The following is a 25,487-nucleotide window of genomic DNA, read 5'->3' as shown; positions in this document are numbered from 1 at the left end:
TCAGAAGCTGAATCAAACATGGGGGACTGATTGCATTCAGGATCTTCAGGTACCATCTTGTACTTTGGAACCTAGCCTTAGCTTTAGGGTTTGCACTGAGTCATTGGATATTAGGGAGGATGTACCATATGTGTTGTTGGCAGAAGATCGATCACAATCCTCATGTGTCACCATTAACAACAATGCACACCAACTGTTTGCTCAAGGCCTTCACAAAGCTGTCTGACTGAAAATTTTCCAACAATCTGTCTAGTCGATGTATGTGTATATATAACGGATCTTGAATTGCAAGCTAACGACGACAGAAGTGAGAGATGATATAATCGAGAGGTTGTTTATCAGATGAAGGAGAAAGAAAGAAAATAGAATCTCTTCCTTTATAGAAATATAAACATATAATACAACAACAACAGGCCAATTGCAGCGACATGTTATATATACACAACAATTCCAACTTAACACACAAAATTAAAGAAAACATTCCAAGAACGTAATTCCATCAAGCTACTGGAAGTGGAACGATCAAGCCATACAAAAACACTCTACAATCTGATTTGCTTTGCCGCAGTTTCAGAACCTGTGCGTTGTTCAGATTGCTGGACTAGCTTCATAGGTTTGAACCGTGCGATATATACTCTCAAGAACAAGCCAAGGGGAAGAGAAGCTTTGAGAACATTTATTTACCGATATCTTGTACTGGAGCTCTGTCCTTGAGTTCTTGTAGATGGGTGGTTATTGCTCGTTTTGCGATACTTTGCCAATTCGTTATTTGCATGGGAAAGAAGCTTCTGAGCGTTTTCCAGTCTCTTGGTATAATCAGTATCAGCAAGGTTGAATGACACTGTATCCTGTTCCATATAACGAAATTCAGAATCTTAGAATCAACCGTTGAGTTCTTCACAATTATTCTTTGGTTTGGTTCCGTTATACGTACCTTTGTTGTCTGTGGAGCACGATGGTTACTGGCCCGTGCATCGTGGATTGTTCTATCAAGTTCAGCTAACTTCTTCAGCAAATTGCTCTTGTCATTCTGCAAACGGAAGATAGAAAGAATCAGTGAATTAAGGAGAACACATAAAATAAATAAAGCTGGTGTGGTGAGAGTATAGGTAGAAGAAACTCCTGCTTACCTTGAGCATTTCGTTTTGCATAGAAAGCAACTGAACTCGCTCTTGTAGTTGGTCCAAAGATATCTGTGTCGCAAGAACATCTGTATCTTTCTTGTTCAACTCTGACATGCAACTGTCCACAAAAAGCAGGAACATTCCGAGAGAAAATAAGCACTTTGGTTCGTGATATAACAGTTTTAGTATCAGTTGAATAGGCCTAACCTTTCTCTTTCCTTAACAAGAGAATCAATATGTCTCTTCAGGTTGATGATTTCTTGCTCCTGAAATTGAAAGAGAAAAAAAAAGTATTAATAACAAAATTGAAAACCAATTAATGTAAGTAGATGCCATTAAGCATATAGCATCATCACCTTGGAGAGGATCTCTTCAGCCTGTTGCTGAGCCTCTTCAACCACTCTTTGGAGATGGTGCTGGTCAATCAAGTCCTGAAACATCCGAACAGAGAAACCGATACATTTAGAAAAAGTGCATATGAAGTCTTTTTGAAGATGGCATATAATCTGATATACTTACAGCATAGCTGGTTATGTCCATTTTCACACCAAGCAAATCCCGAATAACATCATGAGTCATGCTATCAGCTGCAGCTATCCTCGTGTTCAATGTGCAAACCTGTTCCAGCAAGAAAATATTCACTCAGTCACTTTAAACCGAATCAAGGTGAATAGAAACTAATCTGCTGACAAGACGTTCAATAAAAATCTGTGAGCACTCCAGATGAAAAGAACAATCAAATGAAGGTAGCCTGAACCTCTTTCTGTTTGACAGCTAGCAATGACTCCAATTCTTCAGCACGAACCCTTGCCATGGCCAATTCCTGATCCTTCTCCAGTTTCATCTGTTGTACCATCCCAACTATACATCTAAAAGGTGAACTTGAACCTCTACTCTTTATTGAGCTTTTATCAGTTTTATGTGATATGGTCTCAGCAGCTGACGAACTTGAGTCCTCTAGTTTGAAGTCTCGAATCATGACCTCCAAAGTCTTATACTGTTGAGATTAGAAACAAAGAAACTATATGAGCTACAAATTAAGAAAAATAACCCTTCCAGGTTCTTATCGAAATATACGCCATTGTTATCAAATTTTGCCTCCTTCAGATCATCACAATAGAAATCAGAAATAATTACAATTCTTGACTTGATATTTTTTAAAACATGACATGATGTTTAGCAAGAACGCCAACAGAGACACAAATATGCGCAAAATGTGTAGCATGGAAATAGTACTTTTGGTGCTAGATTATTTAACAATCACAGTGCCTAGTACTGCTAAAGTCTACAAATCTAATACCTTCTCTTGGTAAGCAGATGCTTGGGCCTCAGAATGCAGTAAAATCTCGGAGATATACTCTTTTAGCTGTTTAATCTGTGAGGAAAGACAAGGTAGAAGTAAATAAATAAACAATAATCATTTTCGCAAATATCAGAAAATTACATGGAGAATTAAGCCGAGCATTCCAACAATATAACACACCTCTTTGGTTTTCTCTGCTACTTCCTTCTGGATGACTTGTATCTGACACTGCTCTGTCGACCTAGAATACATTTATTTTTACCAAATTTAGTCTACGCAGAGAAAGATATACAAGAGAAACAAATATCTTGAGTAGGATTAGGTTGGCTGACCTTATGTGACTCTTATATTCCTCTGTGCTTTCACTGGTTGTTACCACACCAGTGAAGTTTTCAAATCTAAACAATCTCTGTCTGAGAGCTTGCAGCTCTGTCTCTAACAAATCTTGGGTGGTACGATGCCTTTTAACTTCCTCATCCATATCATACACCTGGAAGCCAAAATAGCTTACATATAAGTAAGCATAAGAGTTCATGCAATATCTTTAAGATACATAGAGAATGACAAACAAGGAAAACTAACCCGTCTTTCTAATATATTTATCGTACGCTCAAGTTCTTCAACAGAAATTTCTAGAATCTTGACCTCCTCTTCCTTTTGTTCAGCATATATTTTACTTGCTTCAGATTCCTACACAAGAACAAGTTTTAATTCTTGTTAACCCTTCAATTTTGCTAAGGATCAAATGATTCATCTAGAAACAAAAGGCTCCAAGTTACATACCTGACGAGCCTCTACGGCAATTGCTTCTTTTTCATCAGCTATAGCATAGGCCAACTCAAGCTTGTTATTTAACGAACATATTTCCTCAACAAGCTGATCTTTCTCATCACTGGTCTTTTCCAAATTTGCTTCAATGGACTTGACCGCAGAAAGCAATTGCTTCTCTGCTGTAGTAGTCAGGTGAAGGATTTCTTTTTCCAACCTTTTGACAAGATCTTTTTGTTCGTCCATTCCCTCCTCAGCTGCAACCTTTTCCGTACAGAGATCACTAACGAGGACCCTTAACTCATCATTCTGCTCGGCAAGAAATTGTATCCTCTCTTTGGCCTGCTCTAGTTCTGACTTTGACGTGAACAAAGCCGTTTTTAAGTCAATGGAGCAATTTTCAAGATTCTCGTTACGAACAAAAAGATCATGAACTTGACTTGCTTTCAGCTCCAGCTCTAGCTGTACTTTGCATAATGCGTCAAACAGCTCATCCATTTCATTCTTGATATCTCTTTTATTTGATGCTGATTCTTGAAGTAGCTTCAAATCAAAAAGCAAGCCTTCACATAAAGCTTCTTTTCTCTCAAGCTCCTTTTTCAGATACAAGTTCTCATATAATAGGCTCTCATGTGACTGAACAACTTCATCATTTTCTAAACCTTTGACGATCTCTGCTCTGTTTTGCTTTCCCGTGACTTCATCTTCAGCATTATACCCAATGGCATTAATTTTCTCTGACTGTTGGTTTTCTTGGCCTGAAAGGTGGGGAGTGATAACCTGTTTTCTCTGATCCAAAATTTGATCGACCAGTTTCCCAATGTGGCATTGGTATGTTGCATACATGGTGAACTCTCTCTCCATGGTTTCAGATACAGTCTGCTCAAGCGATGGTCTTGAGTTGGAAATCAATTGGAGGAGCTCTTTTCCAGCTAAAAGGACATCGGAAAACAAAGCCTCTAATGTTTCTTCTACTCCTCTTTTCGTTTCCAGAAAATATTCTTCAAGCAAAGACACTGAATTTTCCATGTCCGCCAAAGTGGAGTGTGTTTGATTTAGCAAGATTTGATTTTCTTCTTCACATGCGGATAGTGTAGACTTTACCTTGTCAAGATCATCCATCAGAGTTTTTTCCTTAACTATTAGCTCTCCATGGGTTTGAATCCACATTTCAGTAACATGATTTGATTTTTCATTGGCCTTTACTAATTCACATAGTGTGAAATCAGCTTCTTTCATGGTAGCATTGACTTCCTCAAATCGATCGAAGAAACTTCTAACAGGATCCATTCTATGCATAAGACCCATACATGCCTCGGAAGAAACCTGCAAGTTCAGAGGTTTACTTTGTCATTGACATGTAAGTATGTAACCAATTTCTTTATATATCTTCACAAAAAGAAACGATGCTAATAAAAGCTTACCGGGTTACTGCTTTTGCATTCCGTTTCTGCTTTCCCCATCATAATAGTCAATGGCTTTTCTACTGACTGCCTCCCCTCTGCATATAACAAACTTTTAAGCTTCTTTCTCTACAAGTCTAGATATAAAATAAAACTGGTGGTCTAGCCATTCAAGATTTTACTCATTTCAGATCTTAAATGTAAAATGGTGAATAAGCGAAAACAAGCAAAAGTATACCTCCACAGTAAACACTATTTGCAGAACCACTCTTAGCAATCAAAGCTGCTGATGTAGTCTTGTTATTACTATCTTGAGCGTCAGATCCAGAACTTGAAACTCCTTGACATTTTACGTTCAGTGCACAATCACGTTGCCATTTACAGTTTGAAAAGTCAGAGCTTGATGTTGAAAGCTCATCACCCTTTGGATATGGATATGTTGCATCACTTAGATATCCATCCTTTGACAAACTAATATCAGCGTTCCCTTCCGCACCAGGAGAAGCAGAGATTAATGCCCCACAATCTTTTACTGATTTATCTTGTACTATTTCCAGCATTTGGTGTTGATTTCTAGAATCAGAGAGCCATTTTGCAACAGCAAAAGCAGCTTCGGCATATCGTTCTGTTTTCAGAGTAGAATACTGCTTTGCTTTCAAGTCGCTCTCAAGCGTGTCTACCTCATTTCTCTTCCTGTCTATATCATTATTCAAGTGGAAAGCCTCTTCAGTGGTTGCAGAATTGCAACCCAGTTGAAATTCGTTGAGAGCAATTGTTGCGCCCTTTAAGGAATTCAGCTTCAAATTCATCTCTGCTACTAATGTCCGTGCATCTTCCAAGCTTTTCTGTAGAAGTAAAATTGTTTCTTCCTTTTTTATACAACTTTTTGCAGCCTTCTCAACATAATCACCTATCCACGCATTCACTTGTGGAAATGAACAGATTATACTTCCAATCTGTGTAGATGCATTTTTTATGGATTTAGACCCATCGACGATGAAATTTGTAAGTTCTAAGGTAGCCTTTTCCCAGTCTTGGTTAAGTGCTCTTGTTTCTGCCTCTCTTGCAGTTATAGTATCTTTCAGAGACTGATTTTCCCCGGTCAAGTTACAGATTCTTCTTTGAAATTCAGACTGGAGAGCAGTCACCTCTTCCTGCAACTCAAGAATGGTTCTGGCAGTTTCTGTCTCGACTTGCTCACGGACTACTTCAATGTCTTCTTGTTGAGATAATTGCGACTTATACTCTTTTTCATATTGACAATTCAGTGTTCTGGCCTCCTCGAGGTCCTTCATTAATTTTCCTAACTTGAACTGAAAAATTGACCGGTCTATCCCCTCATCTGTCTTCTTCACTAATGCATCTCTATTATTGACCATGCCACATAACTCCGTGTCATAACCTTCTATGCTAGGTACAACTTCTCTTTCCATACTACTTCTGTTGGTTAGCATATTCATGGATTTATCATTCTCCTCTAGCACATCATGCGGCTCATTTAGAAGCATAACGCTGTTGCCATCAGGATTACCAATGTTGCTGCAGTTTTTACTCTCTGAAATAGCCACCTCCTCTTGGGTTTCACTTATAGTTGGCATGGTTTCTGCCTGTTTCAATGGAAAGAAAGGGCGTTAAACAATCTTCCTTATAAAGCAATTTTAAGTATGCAAACTAATTTTTAATACATGTAGGTATAACTATTCAGACTATGATTCTTATGCTACAAATATTCACTCAACAAACCTGTTTATGAGCTTGATTAACCGGCTCAACTCCTCTGGTGGAAGACGCAACCTGCAAAAGGTACAACAAAGATAAACCACCAGCAAAGAAAAATTTATAACAATTATCTCACTGTCACTCTGAATTCTTACAAAGTTGGATTGTATTTGATCGAAATTCAAGTATCTTCCAAGTCCTGATTGTACTTCATCTAGTTCTCTGCATTGATTAACAACACCAAAACATAAGAAACAGTACCATAGCAGGCTTCTTTTCCAATTTAATCAAACTTAATATTGAAAAAGTTTCAGGTTCAACGTTAGAATATTAACAAACACAAGCCATAGCAGAATTAGGGTACAACAGGGTTATGGACGTTGAAACACTCCAAGAATAGGATGATACTTTTAGATAATTATGCAACAGAGAACTCAAAAGTTATTTCATTCTACAACCCACCACATAACAGAAAAATGCAACAGGGTAAATAATTTTCCATGCAATATCAAACCTTCACAAAAGATAATTAAATTTCATATAATTTTTAATATTACCGGATCAAATTAGAGTTCATGTTTCTGCAGTCTTCAAATTCCTTCTCCATTTCGTTCTCCTACAGTGTTATCAAAGCTCACGCATAAGAAACCAGCAACAACAGTTTCCAAGATATAAAAATAACAAATAGTATATTTTCCCCAAACCTTCATTGCGTGTTTAGAAAAAGACTCATCTTTTGCTTCAAGAACATCAAGAAGCTGCATGAGAAGTGAAAAAAATTCAGCTTGATTTATTGCGTAAAGTCCATTTGGTAAAGGCATTCTCAAACCTGGTCACGTAGTCCTGTCACCTCAGCAAGCAATGCCTCTCGTTCCCCATGCTCATAAAATTGCTGATATCTGTAAAGAAAGTAAAAATCAGGGTATAGAACGTTTCAAAATAAGAAAGACTCTTCCAAAACAGTTAATTGGTGATTTACCGTTGTAGCTGCTCCCGGAGCTTGGTGTTCTCCAAGGCCGAACGTGTCAACTCTGGATTCTTGTCAATGCTATCGAGAAGAAGCTTGATCTCTCCTTTTAGAGTTTTATTTTCTTCAATGAGACACTCTTTTGTCATCAATGAACCAGACATACAGAATTCCATCTCGCCAACATTTTCTTCCCTAAGATCAAGCATTATTTTAATGCGCTTGGCATCTTCTTCCATGTCTCTAACCTGTAATGAAGGGTCAAAATATAAGATGAACTAAAATGTAACCTATTTCGTTTGCATCATGAGATGTCTCTGTCTAGTTCAAAATACGAAATTGAACTGTCTGTGTAACAAACTAACCAAGCAGTCTATACGCTCAATCTGAGCCTCGGACTTCTGAAGGGCAGATTCAGCAATCTTTTCCCTTCTGAGAGCACCAATCAAATTATCTTTCATATTTTTCACCTGGTATACAGTTATCAAGCCAGTTCAATATCATAGTCGCAAGATATCCACAAATTTGTTGCAAATATACCTTCTTTCTCAGTGAATTGTGCACCTGACAGTGACACTTGTCTTGTCTTGTTTCTCCTGCTACTTTAGATGTACCAGAGTATCTGAATTCTTCATGAGAAGATATGCAGTCTGAAAGAGCCCCACTAGAGTCATGGTTCTTCACAAGGGAAGACAGTTGGACCTGTTTGAATAATTGAAAAAGTTTTGATATGACCTCACATGACGACGCATGAGACGTAGGAAAGTTTGCTGTTTGATGCAATTTGACAATAATTGATACCTTTAACTTTCTTATTTCCTGTTGGAGTGCTGTAACATCCCCAGAGGCATCTTCATTGACTTTAGCCTGGAAAATCAGAGTGAAGCAGCCTTACATCAGGTCAAACTTTCATAGAAGAGATCGTAATCAATGAAGAATTCTAACTACATTATTCTGGATTAGTTTTGCCCGTTGCGCGAACTTCAGCGTGCTGAGGGTTTCGTTTGTAGAGCTGCAATAAGAAAATAACAATTAGAAATACACAAGACAATGTAAACCCATTAAACAAGAATGGATATTGGTACAAACCAAAGAGATGGGCTGACATTAGCTATTATCATTGTTTTGGAGTTACCCCCTAGAGAATCCTGAAACCATATCTGTAAGTAAGTCCCCATGCAATTGCAACAGAAAAAGAAATGAAGGTTGTAGTCCTCTAATAGTCATACCTGCAGTAGAAAGGTAAGTCGAGAATCTCTATAGGGAACATGTCTATGCTTCCCATGTGCCAAATCCACCAGAGACATTATCACTAAGCTAAATTGACAGATGAATGGAAAAGTGTTAGTAGCTACAAAGATCGTAAAAGGTGTAAGAAATTGTTGGCATCTTATCTTGTAATAAGATTGTCTAAAAGTTCATAATAATTTTTAAGTTGCCAAAGACCTCAAAGCTATTAAACTATCGCCATTCTTTCTTGCTTTGCATATTTTCAGTTTCTTCACAAATTTTCTCCATCAAACATACACATATTATTTTGACCTGAGAGTTGAGACGCTTGGCAATGTACAGCAGAAAACAGTTCATGACAATAAAAAGCAGAGGGCAGACACTGACACGTAAACAGGTGTCTGTTAGGATTACCCCAAAGTGGATAAGGATTTGTTAATGTTTGCTGCTTCTTTTAGGCGATCCCCTTCTGCACCTGAGCTTTTCTGCCTGTATATATATCAAAAATAATTTCAGTAGTCAAAGATGCAAAAGTAAACACAGTAAAAAGTACAAGCTACCTTTCAGAACCAGCCAGATCGACCAAGTTTAGTCTGGCAAATCTTGAATGAGTTAGAGAATCCCTCTCCCAGAGGCTCTCGATTGTACACGTGAAAACGCTGTGGGATCTGCTGCTCTCACTGTTCATACGGGTTGCAGCAATCTTCCGGTTAGTTGCTCCCTGAAGCATAAGAAAAACATATGAAGTTAAATACTTGAAAACTTAAAACTCTTAACAGAATGTTTTGGTATGGAGATCTTGCCTGTAGTAGAAGCTTTAGAACGTCATTAACAGTTCTCACATTATGTTCTACAAGATTTTCAACATATACTCCTTTTCCCAAGTCTTCTCTGAGCTATAATATGGAATTCAAGGTTATGATCTATCTCAAAACAAAAACAAAAAGGCACCAGACTGATATATAATAACAAGTGTAGAAGGAAAATAATTGAATTACTTGCAAATTGGTTGACGATGGTTCCAAGAGGTCGGTTATCTGCTCGTTATATATCTCAAGAAAAGAACATTTGCAACTAAATTTCAAGTTTTCATCTCTCCTTTCATCTTCTTCCTGTTAAAAAAGACCTTTTTTAGTACTGAAATATATTTTGGCTTGAAGTGATTCGTCGAGAGGAAGTTAGGCAACTACCATCTTAATTCTTGAGAACAGATACTCAAAAATACGTGCAGTAACTCCGCAGTCTTCACCGAGGCTTCCCTCTGCCTCAGATATCTCTCCCATCATAGTATACGTCTTGCCACTACCAGTCTATATGAGAGGAAGTTAAGTTTCTTAATTTTGCACCATGGAAATTCTAACAAGCAGAAACATGAAACATATCATCATATATGATCTCACCTGGCCGTAGGCGAACACACAGCTATTGTAACCAGACAAGCAATTCTCCACCATGGGCAGTCCAGCAACGTGAAATAGCTTTTCCTGAAAAGTCAACAGAACACGCATCCATAACATTATAGGTAACTATATCACATACAAAAAGCCTCTGCAGCTAGCTATAATGTTCACTTTCAAGTGGAACTAGATAAATTTGAAATGAAGCTTACCTGAGATATTGCCTCACTGGCAACATGGTCAAAGGTGAATCTTGTCTCTGGGTGGCCTAACCAGAGCAATGTTTGTGGACTCTCCTGTTTTAAACACCTACCATGTCCTTGACTAGCCCTTTCCATTGTACTTAATGGCCTCAGCCTTATCAAAACCTACACCATATAGAAGGATCCCTAAATTAGTAAGTTCCAGAAAAACGAAAAAAAAAACTAATTGATTGAATCTCCTAAACAGTGAACCAACCTGGACATTGTGCTCTTTCCAAAACGAATGATCTTCATTGAGCTCAAAAAGTGGAGTTGTTTCCGCAAAGCTAACAGATTCAGCCATATGAATCCCCCTCGGAATCCTCGCAAACGAGCTCGTTCCTCTTCCACCAAAAGACTGAACAACTCGTGCGCCCGTAGCACAACCCCCACCAAGAGAAACCCTAGCACCGTTCCTAGTGGGCGTACTCTGCGCAGAGTTTGGCTCCGACCGAGATTTCCCATTACGGCCAACAATCTTAGGGTTCGAATCATGCATACCGTTCGCATTCCCAGCTCTACCTTCCGAAACATCGAATCTCTTCTCCGGACCCAGTGTTCGTTGATGCTGCGTTCGCGTACTTTCCAATTTCTGAACCAAATCGAATTCGGGTAGATGATTTGCCTTCTGAAGCTGACTCGGATCTGGTATCGAATTAAGAGGAGCTCTTGACGGCGAAAACAGAGACAAGTTCGCGAACATGTTCTCTTCCGATTCCGGCATCTCGATTCTGGGAACGTTTCGAGACATGGTAGATCGAGAGGCACTAGCTTCTGCTCTCTTTCAGCATGCGGAAAGATTAAAGAAGACGATTCAAACTTCACACTCTGGAACAAAGGAGCAACTTTTTCAGAAGCTTTGAGGACGAATTAATTAATAATGTTAACTAACACAGCGCTTTTTGTGTGAAGTTTCGAGAGCTGTTTGAATCCTTTCCAAGCTCTCTCAGTCTCAGATTTGAATTGGGGGGAGTGGATTTTCAAAATTAGCAACTTTAATTTTTCTGACGATGAACCCTTCTACTTCTTCGATAATACGAATATACCCTCTCATTATCTCCGTTTTCAAATTTGATGTTTATTACTTTAAAACAAATGATATGTACAATAAACTAATCGTCCCTCTCTACCACACTATCAGTAGTACTAGTAGTTGGTCAACTTTTCCATCATTACTGTGCATAATTAATAAAGTGTTCCAGATTCTTCATTCGACATCCTCATTCTAATTAGTCGTTAATCTGACGTTTGAGATTCTAGTCAATAGCCATGATCATACTGACCAATTCTGAACCTTTTGGCGTTTTGCTAAATTTTGAATTCAATTAATAAAATATTATTTGTTCAGATGTTCATGCGACTAATATGTCGTTTACCATAATTACATGCAAATTATTTTACGAACTACATAATACATATTTCAGCTGATATTATTAAAAAAAATGAAATAAGAAATTTTTTATCCCAAAAAATAGTCCATAGATTAATAAAATGAAAATTAACATATATGAATATATTACAGAAGAGAGTAAACAAAATACATGAACATGATCAAGAGAATCGTATGATTTATGTTTGTAGAATTAAAGCCTCCTTGATTAGTCATACCTCCACCTGAAATAGAACAAAAAAAATACAATGTAACGATCTCAAAATCTAACATATTAAAAGAATCTAACAAACCAGTTCAATCTATATATTACTGCAGTGTAAAGTACATATAAGAAATGTATTGTTATTTGTTGACTAATTAGGACTAAATTGATCACGATAAACAAATTATGCACTCTGTTTGAAATTAATTAAAAAAAACAAGAGGGACTGAAACGGTAGTTACCACATTCTCTCGTAGGGTTGTTGTTGGAACCGGGACATTGGCAAAGAAAGATCTCCGTCTCGGCGTCGAAACCACAAGTGCCACCTGACTTCCGGCAACGGTCACAACCAATCTCCGGCACCGCGTACGAAAGCTCGATTCCATAGGACCAATCCAAAGGAGCCACGCCTCTCATTTTCCCGTTGTCAATCGCCGTCGTGTAATGTGAGCAGTCCAAGATGTTCATACTCATCACCCGCACAGTATCGTAGCTAGTGAAACAACAATACGGCGTCGTATGAACCGTACTATTACCTGAAGCCACACAGATTTCAAAATTTGGGGAAATCACTACAGTAATTAAGAAATTAGAAATCTGAATTCATACCAGAGGGTGTTGTGGTGTTGAAGATGCGAAATGAGGCACATGAGCTATAAAGCTCGTCGCAAGAGTGGCCGGCGGCATTAAAACAGAGATTCCGGTAACGATTATGAACCGGAGAGTCGTTGGAACAGTTGAGGAGCGCGAAAACGGTGTCGTACGAAGGTCTGATAAGAGCGTTCTGTATATCAGACATCTTGAAATCGTGGTGAGGCTGAAGAATCGAGCAAGTAGACATCGCCGGATCGAAGATTACCATAGTGTTCTTCTCGTAATCGATGCTCTGGACTTTGTAGCTTCCGGAAGGAGTGGTGAAATATAGATCGGTGGAGCAATTGAACATTGCTTTGAACTGAGGAGATCCGCAGCCGACGTCGATGCCGAACGGGTAATTTATTGGGATGTTGCCGCATAGTGTACGGCACGATGTTGATGCTGAGGTTGTTAATGGCGGAAATGTTAGGGTTGTGACTGTGTAGAGGAGGAAGGTGAAGAAGATGAAGAGCTTCCTCATTGTTGTTGTCTTCTCTACTTTGCTGAATTTTTTTTTCTCTTTCCCTTTCTTTTCTATCTAAAAAGGTTTATGGAAATTTGAATTTTAGATTTAATGAAACCTCGTTATGGTATAGTTTGTTAATTTATTATCCTAATAATAGTTTATGTATTTTTTTTGGACAAAGAAATTTGGAATATTATCTTGAAATTGTTTTTTCTTTAACTTCCTTGATTTGTGAAGTATTATTTCTCTGTATTTTTTTCACTTGTTTGTTAAATAGTTAAAAATTTGGATATATATATTGAAAAATACTACTCCCTCAGTTTTTTTAATAGTTCATCCTTTAGAAGCAAAATTTTCAAAAATTATATGAATATTTCAGTTTTCAATGCATAACTAATTAGTTTTTAATTGTTTTTGACTTTTAAAATTTTGCATATTATTTTATCATTGGTTAAATAGTGTTCATATAATTAATAATTAATGTTTTAGTTTAAAAAAAACAAAACTAATAAATAATAACGGATAGATTACTGTATTTTTCATTATTATACTATTACATGATACATATGTCTTACTTCATCATTCTACTTTTTCCATCAACTGATTTCACTAACCAAACAAAAACATTCAAAAATCAAAAGTAATAATACAACTCATATAGCCACCGTTAATTTCATTAGGGATAGAACGAACACTCTAAAAAGAGACTGAGAAAAAAACCCAAAATCTATAAAAAAAATTCTCACATCAATATTCTCCACAGTATCAATTTATTTATATATATATATATATATATATATATATTTTTTTTTTTGCAAACAAATAACTTTCATAAAATCAATTAGGGTTTGATACAGAAGTTCCGAAGAGCGTTTTTTGCAAGGACATCAGCATGATGATTGCAATTCCTAGGAATATAATTAAAAGTATATAGATGAAATTAAGAGATTAGGGATTGAGAATCATATAGAATCCCATGGAGTTCCTTTGGTGAGGATTTCCGATTGAGTGCTTTGACTAGCAATTGCGAGTCTGAAGCGAAATGGACTTGATTGAAACCCGATTCAATAGCAACTTTCAATGCCTTGAAAGTTGCTAAAGCTTCAGCCATCAAGGGTGATCTGATATTCTGAGCCTTGGAGGCTCCCTGGTTCAGCGGTTGATCGGCGTAGTCCTTGAAGATCCAGGCGCATCCCATGTTACCGTTGTCTCTCCAGGCTGCATCAGTGGAGCATGCGATATGTGATGTTGTGGTTAATGTTGATCTCGGTCCAGGTGTTGAGGCTCGGGTCTGTGTTGGGGGTGAGTAGTCTTGTGGCTGTTGTGCATCCTGCCATTCTTTTGCTCGTATGATAGCTAAATCCAGTGTATCTTTTGCAGGAGCTTTGATCTTGTTGAAAATTAGTTTGTTCCGGGTTGTCCATAGGGTCCAAAGAATCCATGGTGCTAGAGGTCCAATCATAAGGCCCGTTGGTGGGAGACAGGTGAGTTTTGCAGTTTGGCTCAACCCCGATTTGAAATTTTCTATCTCCTCCGAGTTGAAGTTTTCTTTATGTGGTGCCAGATTCCAAACTTCTGTGCATAGGGGCATTGGAAAAACAGGTGGGCTTCGGTTTCCAAACTGCCATAGTGTGGGCATCGGGGGTCAGAGTCTAACTGCCTGGTTTGGAGGTTGCTTCTAACTGGAAGAGCTTTCTGAGCAGCCTTCTAGAGCAAGAGCTTTGTTTTAGGTGAACATTTAATATTCCAAATTTCTTTTTTCCAAAGAAAGGTTTCTACAGGCTCTATAGTGTCGGAGGTTGGTGTTTTTTCCACTCTTACTGTTTTTGATCTCAGTGCTTCATGATATCTAGATTTTGCAGTGTAGACTCTATCAGGGGTTGGGAGCCAAGCCCAAGAATCTGGTCCTCCCTGTTTGCTTGGTCGTAGTTGGGTTATGCACTCTTCATAAGATGGGAGTGTTTGGCGAATCAGGGGGAGGTTCCACTCCTTTGAAGCAGGTAGGAGCAGGTTTTCTACCCGCAAGTGTTGATTTTCCTTTGTTGGAGGACCCATGGGCGCGATCGGGTGGTCAAGAGAGATCCAAGGGGTTCCCCATGTAGGTGTTGAGTCGCCACTGCCTATCATTTTTCCCAAGTTTGACTTTAAAAGGTCCCTTCCAATGCAAATGCTTCTCCATCCGTGTGACGCATGGTTTGGGATAGGGCTATCCAGGAAGTAGAATATATATATTCTGAAATATAATGATATTTCATGAAATATAATTTAGCTGAGACTGCGGAGTGATAATGATATTTTAGCAATCAATCGGTGGAATTTTTGAAATATTTTTTTTGATTTTTTTTATAGAATGGAGTCGTCTCTAACCAAATTTACGTCTAGGCCCGACGTATTGGAAGATTGGGACGGGCAACTTGGAGATGTTACCTTCTTTTTTTTTGTGCAAATGGAGATGCTACCTATAAGAGTAATCTGTATATAATAGCAATCCGAAGAAATGCCACCAAAAGTTGTGTTTTTTCAATCGTATCTTTTGGATAATTTTCTAAAAAAATCTGTAAAAAATTTAAATTGTGTGTTTTACAAAAAGTTGTGATTGTTCGTCGTAACAATTTTTTTTTTTGTAAAGTTGTAACTGTTCATTGTTGAGTTGTGTTTATTCGAATATTCATATCTTTTGAAATCTATATACATTTGTCTGTTTGAACTGTCTATATATTTCACTCTCAACGGTTTTTACAGCTCTCCAAATTATATAAAATTACATTTACTCATTACAGCATTAGTTCAATATTCTCAGTTAGGATCACTTTGTTATAATGATTTTTTTAATTGTAGCTCTTTACCATAATTCTTCATAAAAATACCTTATATTTATAATATTTTAAACAATGTGTTTTGCAAAGTTGCATCTATTCTACATAATATTTTTTGTTATAAGTTTTCTTTTTGATGGTTGTGTTTTTAATAACAGTTTATGTATTCAAACTATTCTATTACATTCAAATATTTTCATAATGTATAATTTTAAATTTTAAAATTAGTTTATTTTTTTTTCTAAAATACTTCCCCCACGACATCGCGGGGGGTCTGAATCCTAGTTTCTATAAGAGTAAGTAAAAATATAAATAAATAAATATATATATATATATATAACACAAAATTGGCTTGTGTTAGAACACTGGAAAACGTGTTATTAAAGTTGTTCATAACTTTGATCAAAATAATAAAACACAAATCACAGAAAGAGACTAAACCGTTTGAACGTCATTCCACAACCGTTTTTCCTCTCCCCCAACAAACGACGCTAGAGGCGATTAACCAAGACTATGGCTTCGGCCGACGTCGGCTCCGGCGTCGGACGTACTCCTTCTGTTCGTCTTCCATCTTCTTAATTTATCTTATTCCTTCATAGATCTAGTTTTTTGTAAGATTCAGGTTGTGTTCCAAGTCTTCTCTCATAAAAAGGAGTGTTCCAGGAAAGAAGATATTCATTTTTAAGGCAAGGTCTATCCTAATTATCTCAAGCATCTATTTTGGTGATTATGATTATGGATGAAGAATGAAGATTATGGGTGTAAAAGATGAAATGGATCTCGTTTATGGTTATACAAAACTTATAGCAGATCTTCAAGTGGCGCCATGGCTATTGTCTCCCAGATATTTTTAAAGGCAGAGGAAGATAATCATACATATATCACAGATCTATATATATATATATATATATAGTTTATATATAATAATTGTTTTTATTTTATATCTCTTCAATAGAGTTTGATTCCGGCGAATGATCATCTGCAAATTCTTCTGCCGGTTGGTGTTTTAATGATTGCGAAGTGAATTTGGTATTTTCATAGTTGGATGATAGCCAAGAATCGCAACGACTTGGGTTCGAGCACGAAGAAGGAAAATAACAGACTTGATTATCTGTTAGCAAGTAAGTTCTTCTAGACAAGAAGCATCGTTAAATTCACTTCTTTTGTTGTATGTTTCTTCTTTATTGATCATAAATGTATCTTTATGTGGATCATTTTTCTGTAATTTTGTAAACTTTTATTCGAAGAAAATGAAAATAGATGTTAAAAAAAAAAAAAAAACTTTGATCAAAATAAAAAAAAATAAAAAAATAAAGTTGTTCATAACTTGGATGATACAAACTATAAATATCAATCAACCTAAATACTAATTTGGGTTGTGTAAGAATATTGGAAAACGTGTTATTAAAGTTGTTCATCACTTGGATGATAAGTTTGTTATGCTCATATACAATCTAAAAGTGATTACGATTTTCATCCAAGTAAATGAGCATAACAAAATTACTAATTTACTTGTTGCCCTATTAGTACATTAAAACTTTTACACGACTTAAGGCTAGCTTACCTATAATGGTCATATTTGTGGCTATTTAAAGCAGCATGCATGCAAACACAATAACTCATAATTCATCTTAATTCTTAAAACACATACAACTTTACCAAAGAAATTAATAAGCTCTCCATATTGATCAAGCAATATGTACGTTTTCGAAGTTACAGGTAATCATATATATAAAAAGTAAAGTTTCACTCTCTCCTTATTCGTCTACTTGGCAATGCATTTTTAACAAAAAAAATATTTATATTAAAACACAAATTTAAAAATAATTAATTTTCACATTTAACGCACATAATATAAAACTGAAATCATATGAATTCCCCCTATAAATTATGCATTAACTTTATTTCTCCACTAAGTTGTATTAATCAATTGTATTAAAACAAAACAATAAATTAGAATTGTAACTCTCATTTTTCTAAATGTAATTTTTCATCATTTCTCTTCCTATAAATACTCATTATCTTATTCTCTTAGTCTATCACTCTTTCATTCTCTCATCTTCTTCCACTACTCTCAAATCTCTTTTTTGTTTTGTTTTGTTTTGTTTTGTTTTTTTTTTTTTTGTTATTGTTGTTGTATGGGTTATAAAAAATCAAATCAAATATCATTGTAAAAGCTTAGTTTTAGAGTTTGTATGATATGTATATCTTATATATTTATTTTAATCTTTTAAAATGTTTATCTCCATTTTCTATTTTATATTAACATCTTATAAGTCATTATTTTCATACTTCCTTACAATATTCACCACACAATAAGATCATAAAGTTGAAATGATCCATATGTAATTATCTATTATGTCTCTGGTTATCTCACATATTCATGTATCATTTTTAATAATTTATAAAGATCAATATAATATTTAAAGATCAATATAATTATCCATTTATCCATTTATAAAGACTATTTTGTTTTGTGATCCAATTGTTAAATCTGCAGAGATCAATATAATATATATATATATTTTTTTTATGATTTGAGGTTTTTGAAAACAAAAAGAACATAATTAAACAATTGGTTTTTTGTGTCTTTAATCAAATAAAAATTATCCAAAAAACAAAACATATTCAACTGGAACTTAAATATAAAAATAAAATATAATTTTAAAAATATCATTTCACTAAATTCTCTAAAGATGAAACCATTAGTATGAAATCTAGCACTATAAATTAAATTGATGAGAGAAAACCAAAAAAATATAAGTTATCCTTGGGATTTTAAAAATTATTGAGATTGAAGAATTCATATAATTTTATAAGAAAACTAATTTAGTTTGTCACTTAAAAAGTAATATTTTTTATTTTGAAATATTATGTGTAAGTGTTGAGTTTATATCAACAAACAACCAAATCATGTGAATTTTGATTCAGCCACTTGGTATTCCTTTTATTTTAGGTTATAAAAAATTAAAATATTTATTTATAATTAAAGACATGTAACTCCATTTAACTCAAATGTAACTCCTATCCAATAATTGTACATTAATTCATTCCTCCTACTAACTTATTATCTTTCAAGAGAAATTATTTTTGGTTAAATTTTAATATTTTTTATTTATTTTGGTTGGCTAAACTTATATTCATATTTTGGTTGGCTAAATTAATATATTTCTCATGTAAAATTATTGTTTATAATATATTTCTCATTTCAAAGTTTAAAGCAATATATCATATATATAAAAGTAAGGTTTTGGTCTCTCCTTATTGGTTGATTTTCATTTAATGTTTTCAATTTTTTTTTATTTTTTTATTTGCTTTCTAATTGCTTTAAACAATATTTAAGATCCAATAAACACAATACATTTAACTCACACATTAAAATAAAATTATAACTGAAAATAAAATAAATTATGCATTAATCATATTCTACCACTCAATTTTATTCAAACACAATAAATTACTATTGTAACTCCATAGTTCTAAATGTAACTTCCATCATTTCTTATCATATAAATAAGCATTCTCTCAATCTATCATTCTCTCATATTGACATTCTTTTACTATCTCATTTTCACATTCTCTCATTCTCTTCTACAATACCTCAAATCATTTTTCATTTTTTTTTGTTATTTTTGATTTCTTATTTTTGTTGTATGGGTTTAAAAAAAAAATGAAATATCATTGTAAATTGTTAATGCTAAATTTTAATTTTAGAGACTACATGATATATATTTTACATTGTTCTTATTTTAAAAGATTTATCTCCTTTATCTAATTTGGATTATTATCTTATAAGTAATCATTCTCTCCTCCTCTCCCACCAATATCAAATGTTGTTATATCTCATATGTGTTGTAAGAGTTTGATTCTATATTTTAATTTAGAAAGTATTATATATATTTAACATTGTTTTCAATTTTTATTTTATTTATATATAAATAAAATATTTCTTTTATATTTCTTGCCTTTCTAATCTATTCATATTTATTTTTAAAATTTGCATATTTATATTTAAATTCACATATGTTGGTTTTAACAAAAAAAATCAACTTTATTTGAGAATTAGATATTCCTATTCATTTTTGAACAATCAATGTGTAACATAATATATATAAGCATTTTGTCTTGCAATCACAAGTTCCATTTCCATTGCTTAACTCCATGGTTAAACTATAATATATGTTGTCCTATTTGTAGGAACAACAACATATTTATTTAATATATTTAAAAGAAAAGATGATTAATCGAAATAAACATTTCTCCAAATTTTATAATTTATTCAGTGTGAGTGTACTTATTACTTTGAAAAACCTTTACATTGAAGTTCTTAAAAACATATAAAAAAACTAAAATACTATGTCACTTCAAATTTGGAAGGAAACACTTGGTATTCCTTTTTTTAAAAGTCAAGACACATATAAAAATTTATTAATATTCAACTCACTTTAAAGGCATAAAAGGTTATTTAACTCAAAAATAACTTCTATCCAATAATTCCATACATTCCTCCCACAAATATAAATATATATATATATATATATGTTCAAGATTATCTTTAAAAATATTACAGAATATTACTGTTAGCTAAACTTATAGTCACATATATACAATATATATACATAAGAATTTATATTACTTATTAACACCATAATTCGACCTATTATTTGCTTAACTCAAAATTGGTTTCAAAGCCAACTAAAGAAAAACAGAAACGATCTTATTGATATTAGACCAAAACATATGCATACAAACATAATCACCTACACGGAAGATAATTATTTTTTAAAAATAACTTATTATTGCAACATTAACGTATGAAAAGTTTACATAAGCAGTTAATTAGAAAATCTAAAATACAATAAATGTATTAGGAACAATATCAGTCGATGATAAGATTGGATCCTCAAAAGCAAGAAACAACATCCTCATAATTCATAAAAAATAAACACCACAGTTGTACACATCTAAACGAAACGGTATAAACATATAGTGTATAAGTACAAGTGACTGCGAAGCCTGTATATGCCTAATTAAAACGAAATAATACAAAAGAGAAAACGAAAAAGACAAAAAAAAAAAACAAAAAAGTGCCAACTACACCACAACCCACGCGTTGCGTGGGGAAGCACCTAGTATGGCTTTGAATTTAGTGTTTAAAAAGTCATGAGATTATTATATTTATTAATCACATTTTGGATTCATATTTTTAGTATAAGATTAGGTTTTGATTTATAATAGTTTAATATTGTACAAAATCTGAACTTCACAACAATTTGTATAATCAAAACATATATACAGTAGTCGATGTAGGGAATTATTATGGATTTGGCCACTTTTCACTCCAACTATTTTGTGTATGTCATTTTCTTCACATATTTTAAATTTGCCACTTTAAAAGCTATACATTTGTGATTTTTTTTGTTGCTAAAATACATACTTCATAACAAATACTAAATCTTACAAAAAAAAGAACATCAATTAAATTGTATCAAAAAATTAAGTGATATTAATTTGTATTGCTTATTTATGATTGATACAAAAGATAAAATTTAGCATAAAGTAATAATTGATATCCTTATTGACTTGTACGGCATCAATCAACTAAAACTGATGCAAACGGATATAAATTTGCATCACTTTAAGATACTGATAGAAACATAAATACATCACTTAAAAAATCAACATATTAATTCATTTATATTAACAGCACTTTGCAAATGATTAAAAAATTACATCAATAAAAACTGATGCAAATAAGATTATACTAATTATGTCAAAACTAATTTTGTGATTTAGTTCAATTGTTAAAAGTTAAAATCAATGGATTTATCTACTTAATTTACATCAAAGAAAATAAAAGTTATTTTATTATAATTTGAATCAGGTTAAAACATTGATATAGTAGCATAACCAATATACATTAACAAACAATCTATATAGTTTAATTTGTAAATAATAACCGACCCATTTTTAATTCATATTACATACGTGACAAAAATAGGTTGAACTGACATAAAAGATTATTGAAATTAATGTGAAACATATAACGGCGTACTTTTTTAGTCTTATATGTCGATCGCTTCTTAAAATCTGGTATCATGTCTTTCATTTGATGTCAAATTCCTTAAAAGTTTACAGCAGTTTTTTTTGAAAGAAAATAAACGATTATTATTTTTAGTTTTCTTATTATTCTTCTTTTTCTATTTTAAAATCTAAACTTTAAACACTATTTTGTAAACCCAAACCGATATATAATTTCATTAAATTATATAATCTAAACCCTAAACTCTAACAACTCTTTTGTAAACCCAAACCGATATATAATTTCATTAAATTATATAATCTAAACCCTAAACTCTAACAACTCTTTTGTAAACCCAAACCGATATATAATTTCATTAAATTATATAATCTAAACCCTAAACTCTAACAACTCTTTTGTAAACCCAAACCGACATATGATTTCATTTAATTGTAAAATCTAAACTCTAATTATTATTTTTATAAACCTAAACCAACATAATTTCTTTAATAAAAAAATCTACAGAATTAGTTTCCTTAACTTGTTTTGTCTTTTTATTTTAATTTTGATTTATTTTATAAATATAATATGATATGGCAGTTTGATTGGTTGATTAAGAGGAGGTGAATAAGAGTGGTTCACCCTTAGAGGTGAACCCAATAATTTTTCTTTTAACTATTTTCTTTTTTCCTGGTTAATTGTTTTTGTTTTGAATTAGAATATATACTTTTCAGATTTCCCTAGAATTAAGTAAATCAAGTACAAATATCCAGAAAATCCTATTAGATACTTCCGTTTCCTTTGCTAAACTGTTTCGTTTATTCAATAATTATTACCGATAAGAGTCCAAAACAGATCTCTTTTGCAGTTCATAGTTCATGTGTGAATGTTGAAGATTTGTGTTCATCTTTTTTTTTTTTTTTTTGTCAAACATACACTCCATTAACTTAAGTTACAAGGTTTTTGGTATTCCCCTCTAAAAGGAGTATAATACAACCAACTAACTTATACATGAGGAGAGAAAGCCATAGTGTGTTGCTTAAACAGAAGCACAACACCCGGAGCAAACTACAACAAAGGGTAAAACAAGCTTGCGAGCATCTACAGTAAAAAGAACAAAAGATACAATAAATACTGAAACTAAGATAAAGAGGTCTTAAGACCCTATAGATAGTGAGAACCACCAGGAAGATAGGCCACATGAAGTGACAGTAAGCTGCCCAAGACCTATTCATTGGCCGCGACACGACGATATGCCACAGTGGAATGCTGAGATTCCGACAGGTTTTTATAAACCTAGCTCGCACTAAAGATGATAAGTCTTCAGCTCCCTGGAAAGGGAGAGTAGGTTGGGAACAAGTTCCCAGAAGTCGAGTGACGGAGAAAAGATCTGAGATAAGACCATCTTGCCACATGCCTGTGAAAGAGCTTAACCGAATGAATAGCAACAAGGGTGAATCAAGACAGAATTGTGTAATTAAGGGAATGGACTCGTCCGCAAAGTTGCTCTCCAATTGGGAGGAAATAAATAAGAAATGGATATTAAGCAATTGGGATGATATTTATAAAGACTATTTTGTTTTGTGATCCAATTGATAAATCTGCAAAGATCAATATAATTTATATATATTTTTATGATTTGAGGTTTTTGAAAACAAAAAGAACATAATTAAACAATTGGTTTTTGTGTGTTTAATCAAAATGAAAAATGTTCCAAAAAAGAAATATTCAACTGGAACTTAAATATAAAAATAAAATATAATTTTAAAAATACCATTTAACTAAATTCTCTAAAAATGAAACCATTAGTATGAAATCTAGCACTATAAATTAAATTGATGAGTGAAAAACAAAAAAAAGACCAAAAAAATATAAGTTATCTTTGGGGTTTTAAACATTTTTGAGATTGAAGAATTCATATAATTTTATAAGAAAACTAATTTAGTTTGTCACTTCAAAAGTAATATTTTTTATTTTGAAATATTATGTGTAAGTGTTGAGTTTATATCAACAAACAACCAAATCATGTGAATTTTCAATCAGCTTTTTGGTATTCTTTTTATTTTAGGTTATAAACAATTAAAATATTTATTTATAATTAAAGGCATGTAACTTCATTTAACTCAAATGTAACTCCTATCCAATAACTGTACATTAATTCATTCCTCCTACTAACTTATTTATCTTTCAAGAGAAAATGTTTTTGGTGAAATTTTGATATTGTTTAATTATTTTGGTTGGCTAAACTAATATTCATATTTTGGTTGGCTAAATTAATATATTTCTCATGTAAAATTATTGTTTATAATATATTTCTCATTTCAAAGTTTAAAGCAGTATATCATATATATAAAAGTAAGGTTTTGGTCTCTCTTTATTGGTTGATTTTTCATTTAATGTTTTCTAATTTTTTATTTTTTATTTGCTTTCTAATTGCTTTAAACAATATTTAAGACCCAATAAACACAATACATTTAACTCGCACATTAAAATAAAATTATAACTGAAAATAAAATAAATTATGCATTAATCATATTCTACCACTCAATTTTATTCAAACACAATAAATTACTATTGTAACTCCATAATTCAAAATGTAACTTCCATCATTTCTTATCATATAAATAAGCATTCTCTCAATCTATCATTCTCTCATATTGACATTCTTTTACTATCTCATTTTCACATTCTCTCATTCTCTTCTACAATACCTCAAATCATTTTTCGTTTTTTTTTTTTTTTTTTGATTTCTTATTTTTGTTGTATGGGTTGTAAAAAAAAAATGAAATATCATTGTAAATTGTTAATGCTAAATTTTAATTTTAGAGACTACATGATATATATTTTACATTGTTCTTATTTTAAAAGATTTATCTCCTTTATCTAATTTGGATTATTATCTTATAAGTAATCATTCTCTCTTCCTCTCCCACCAATATCAAATGTTGTTATATCTCATATGTGTTGTAAGAGTTTGATTCTATATTTTAATTTAGAAAGTATTATATATATATAGATATTACATTGTTCTATTTTTTAAAGATTCATCTCCATTATCTAATTTGGATTACCATCTTATAGTAAACATTCTCTCCTCCTCTCCTACCAATATCAAATGTTGTTATATCTCATATGTGTTGTAACTTGTAAGAGTTTGATTCTATATTTTAATGTAGAAAGTATTATATATATTTAACATTGTTTTCAATTTTTATTTTATTTATATAAAAAAATATTTCTTTTATATTTCTTGCCTTTCTAATCTATTCATATTTATTTTTTAAATTTGCATAGTTAAATTTAAATTCACATATGTTGGTTTTAACAAAACAATCAACTTTATTTGAGAATTAGATGTTCCTATTCATTTTTAAACGATCAATGTGTAACATATAAGCATTTTGTCTTGCAATCACAAGTTCCATTTCCATTGCTTAACTCCATGGTTAAACTATAATATATGTTGTCCTATTTGTAGGAATAACAACATACTTATTTAATTTATTTAAAAGAGCAGATGATTAAACGAAATAAACATTTCTCCAAATTTTATAATTCAATCAGTGAGTGTACTTATTACTTTGAAAAACTTTTACATTGAAGTTCATAAAATCATATAAGAAAACTAAAATACTATATCACTTCAAATTTGGAAGGAAACACTTGGTATTCCTTTTAAAAAAAGTCAAGACACATATAAAAATTTATTAATATTTAACTCACTTTAAAGACATTAAAGGTCATTTAACTCAAAAATAACTTCTATCCAATAATTTCATACATTCCTCCCACAAATAAA

The 25,487-nt window shown here is 32.8% G+C and overlaps 2 protein-coding genes across 3 annotated transcripts; both read right to left on the bottom strand.

Annotated features, from left to right (window-relative positions):
* On the bottom strand, positions 352-11,144 carry LOC104765580 (kinesin-like protein KIN-12C). Of its 2 annotated transcripts, none has more exons than XM_010489312.2 (34): positions 10,371-11,144; positions 10,124-10,279; positions 9,915-9,998; positions 9,705-9,824; positions 9,513-9,626; positions 9,318-9,410; positions 9,075-9,235; positions 8,929-9,003; positions 8,514-8,601; positions 8,374-8,432; positions 8,233-8,296; positions 8,086-8,151; positions 7,825-7,986; positions 7,650-7,754; positions 7,297-7,532; positions 7,147-7,216; positions 7,022-7,075; positions 6,875-6,933; positions 6,473-6,539; positions 6,342-6,392; positions 4,837-6,205; positions 4,620-4,696; positions 3,211-4,521; positions 3,010-3,117; positions 2,760-2,917; positions 2,608-2,668; positions 2,425-2,499; positions 1,882-2,121; positions 1,644-1,742; positions 1,481-1,555; positions 1,332-1,390; positions 1,131-1,242; positions 935-1,030; positions 352-848 (listed from the first exon to the last, which is right to left on the bottom strand). In XM_010489312.2, exons 1-34 carry the CDS (start codon positions 10,902-10,904, stop codon positions 681-683), a joined length of 6,426 nt encoding a protein of 2,141 aa, XP_010487614.1. In that variant the 5' UTR covers positions 10,905-11,144; the 3' UTR covers positions 352-680. The 2 variants fall into 2 exon arrangements, with proteins under 2 accessions (XP_010487614.1, XP_010487615.1); XM_010489313.2 differs by having other exon boundaries at positions 7,849-7,986; positions 10,371-10,904.
* On the bottom strand, positions 11,616-12,906 carry LOC104765579. The gene is made up of 3 exons (XM_010489311.1): positions 12,358-12,906; positions 11,991-12,284; positions 11,616-11,767 (listed from the first exon to the last, which is right to left on the bottom strand). Exons 1-3 carry the CDS (start codon positions 12,863-12,865, stop codon positions 11,670-11,672), a joined length of 900 nt encoding a protein of 299 aa, XP_010487613.1. The 5' UTR covers positions 12,866-12,906; the 3' UTR covers positions 11,616-11,669.

The sequence above is a fragment of the Camelina sativa genome, chromosome 19 (assembly GCF_000633955.1).
Source record: "Camelina sativa cultivar DH55 chromosome 19, Cs, whole genome shotgun sequence".
Taxonomy (NCBI): domain Eukaryota; kingdom Viridiplantae; phylum Streptophyta; class Magnoliopsida; order Brassicales; family Brassicaceae; genus Camelina; species Camelina sativa.
The sequence above is the reverse complement of the archived record's forward strand: the minus strand, read 5'-3'. Positions and strand labels throughout refer to the sequence as shown.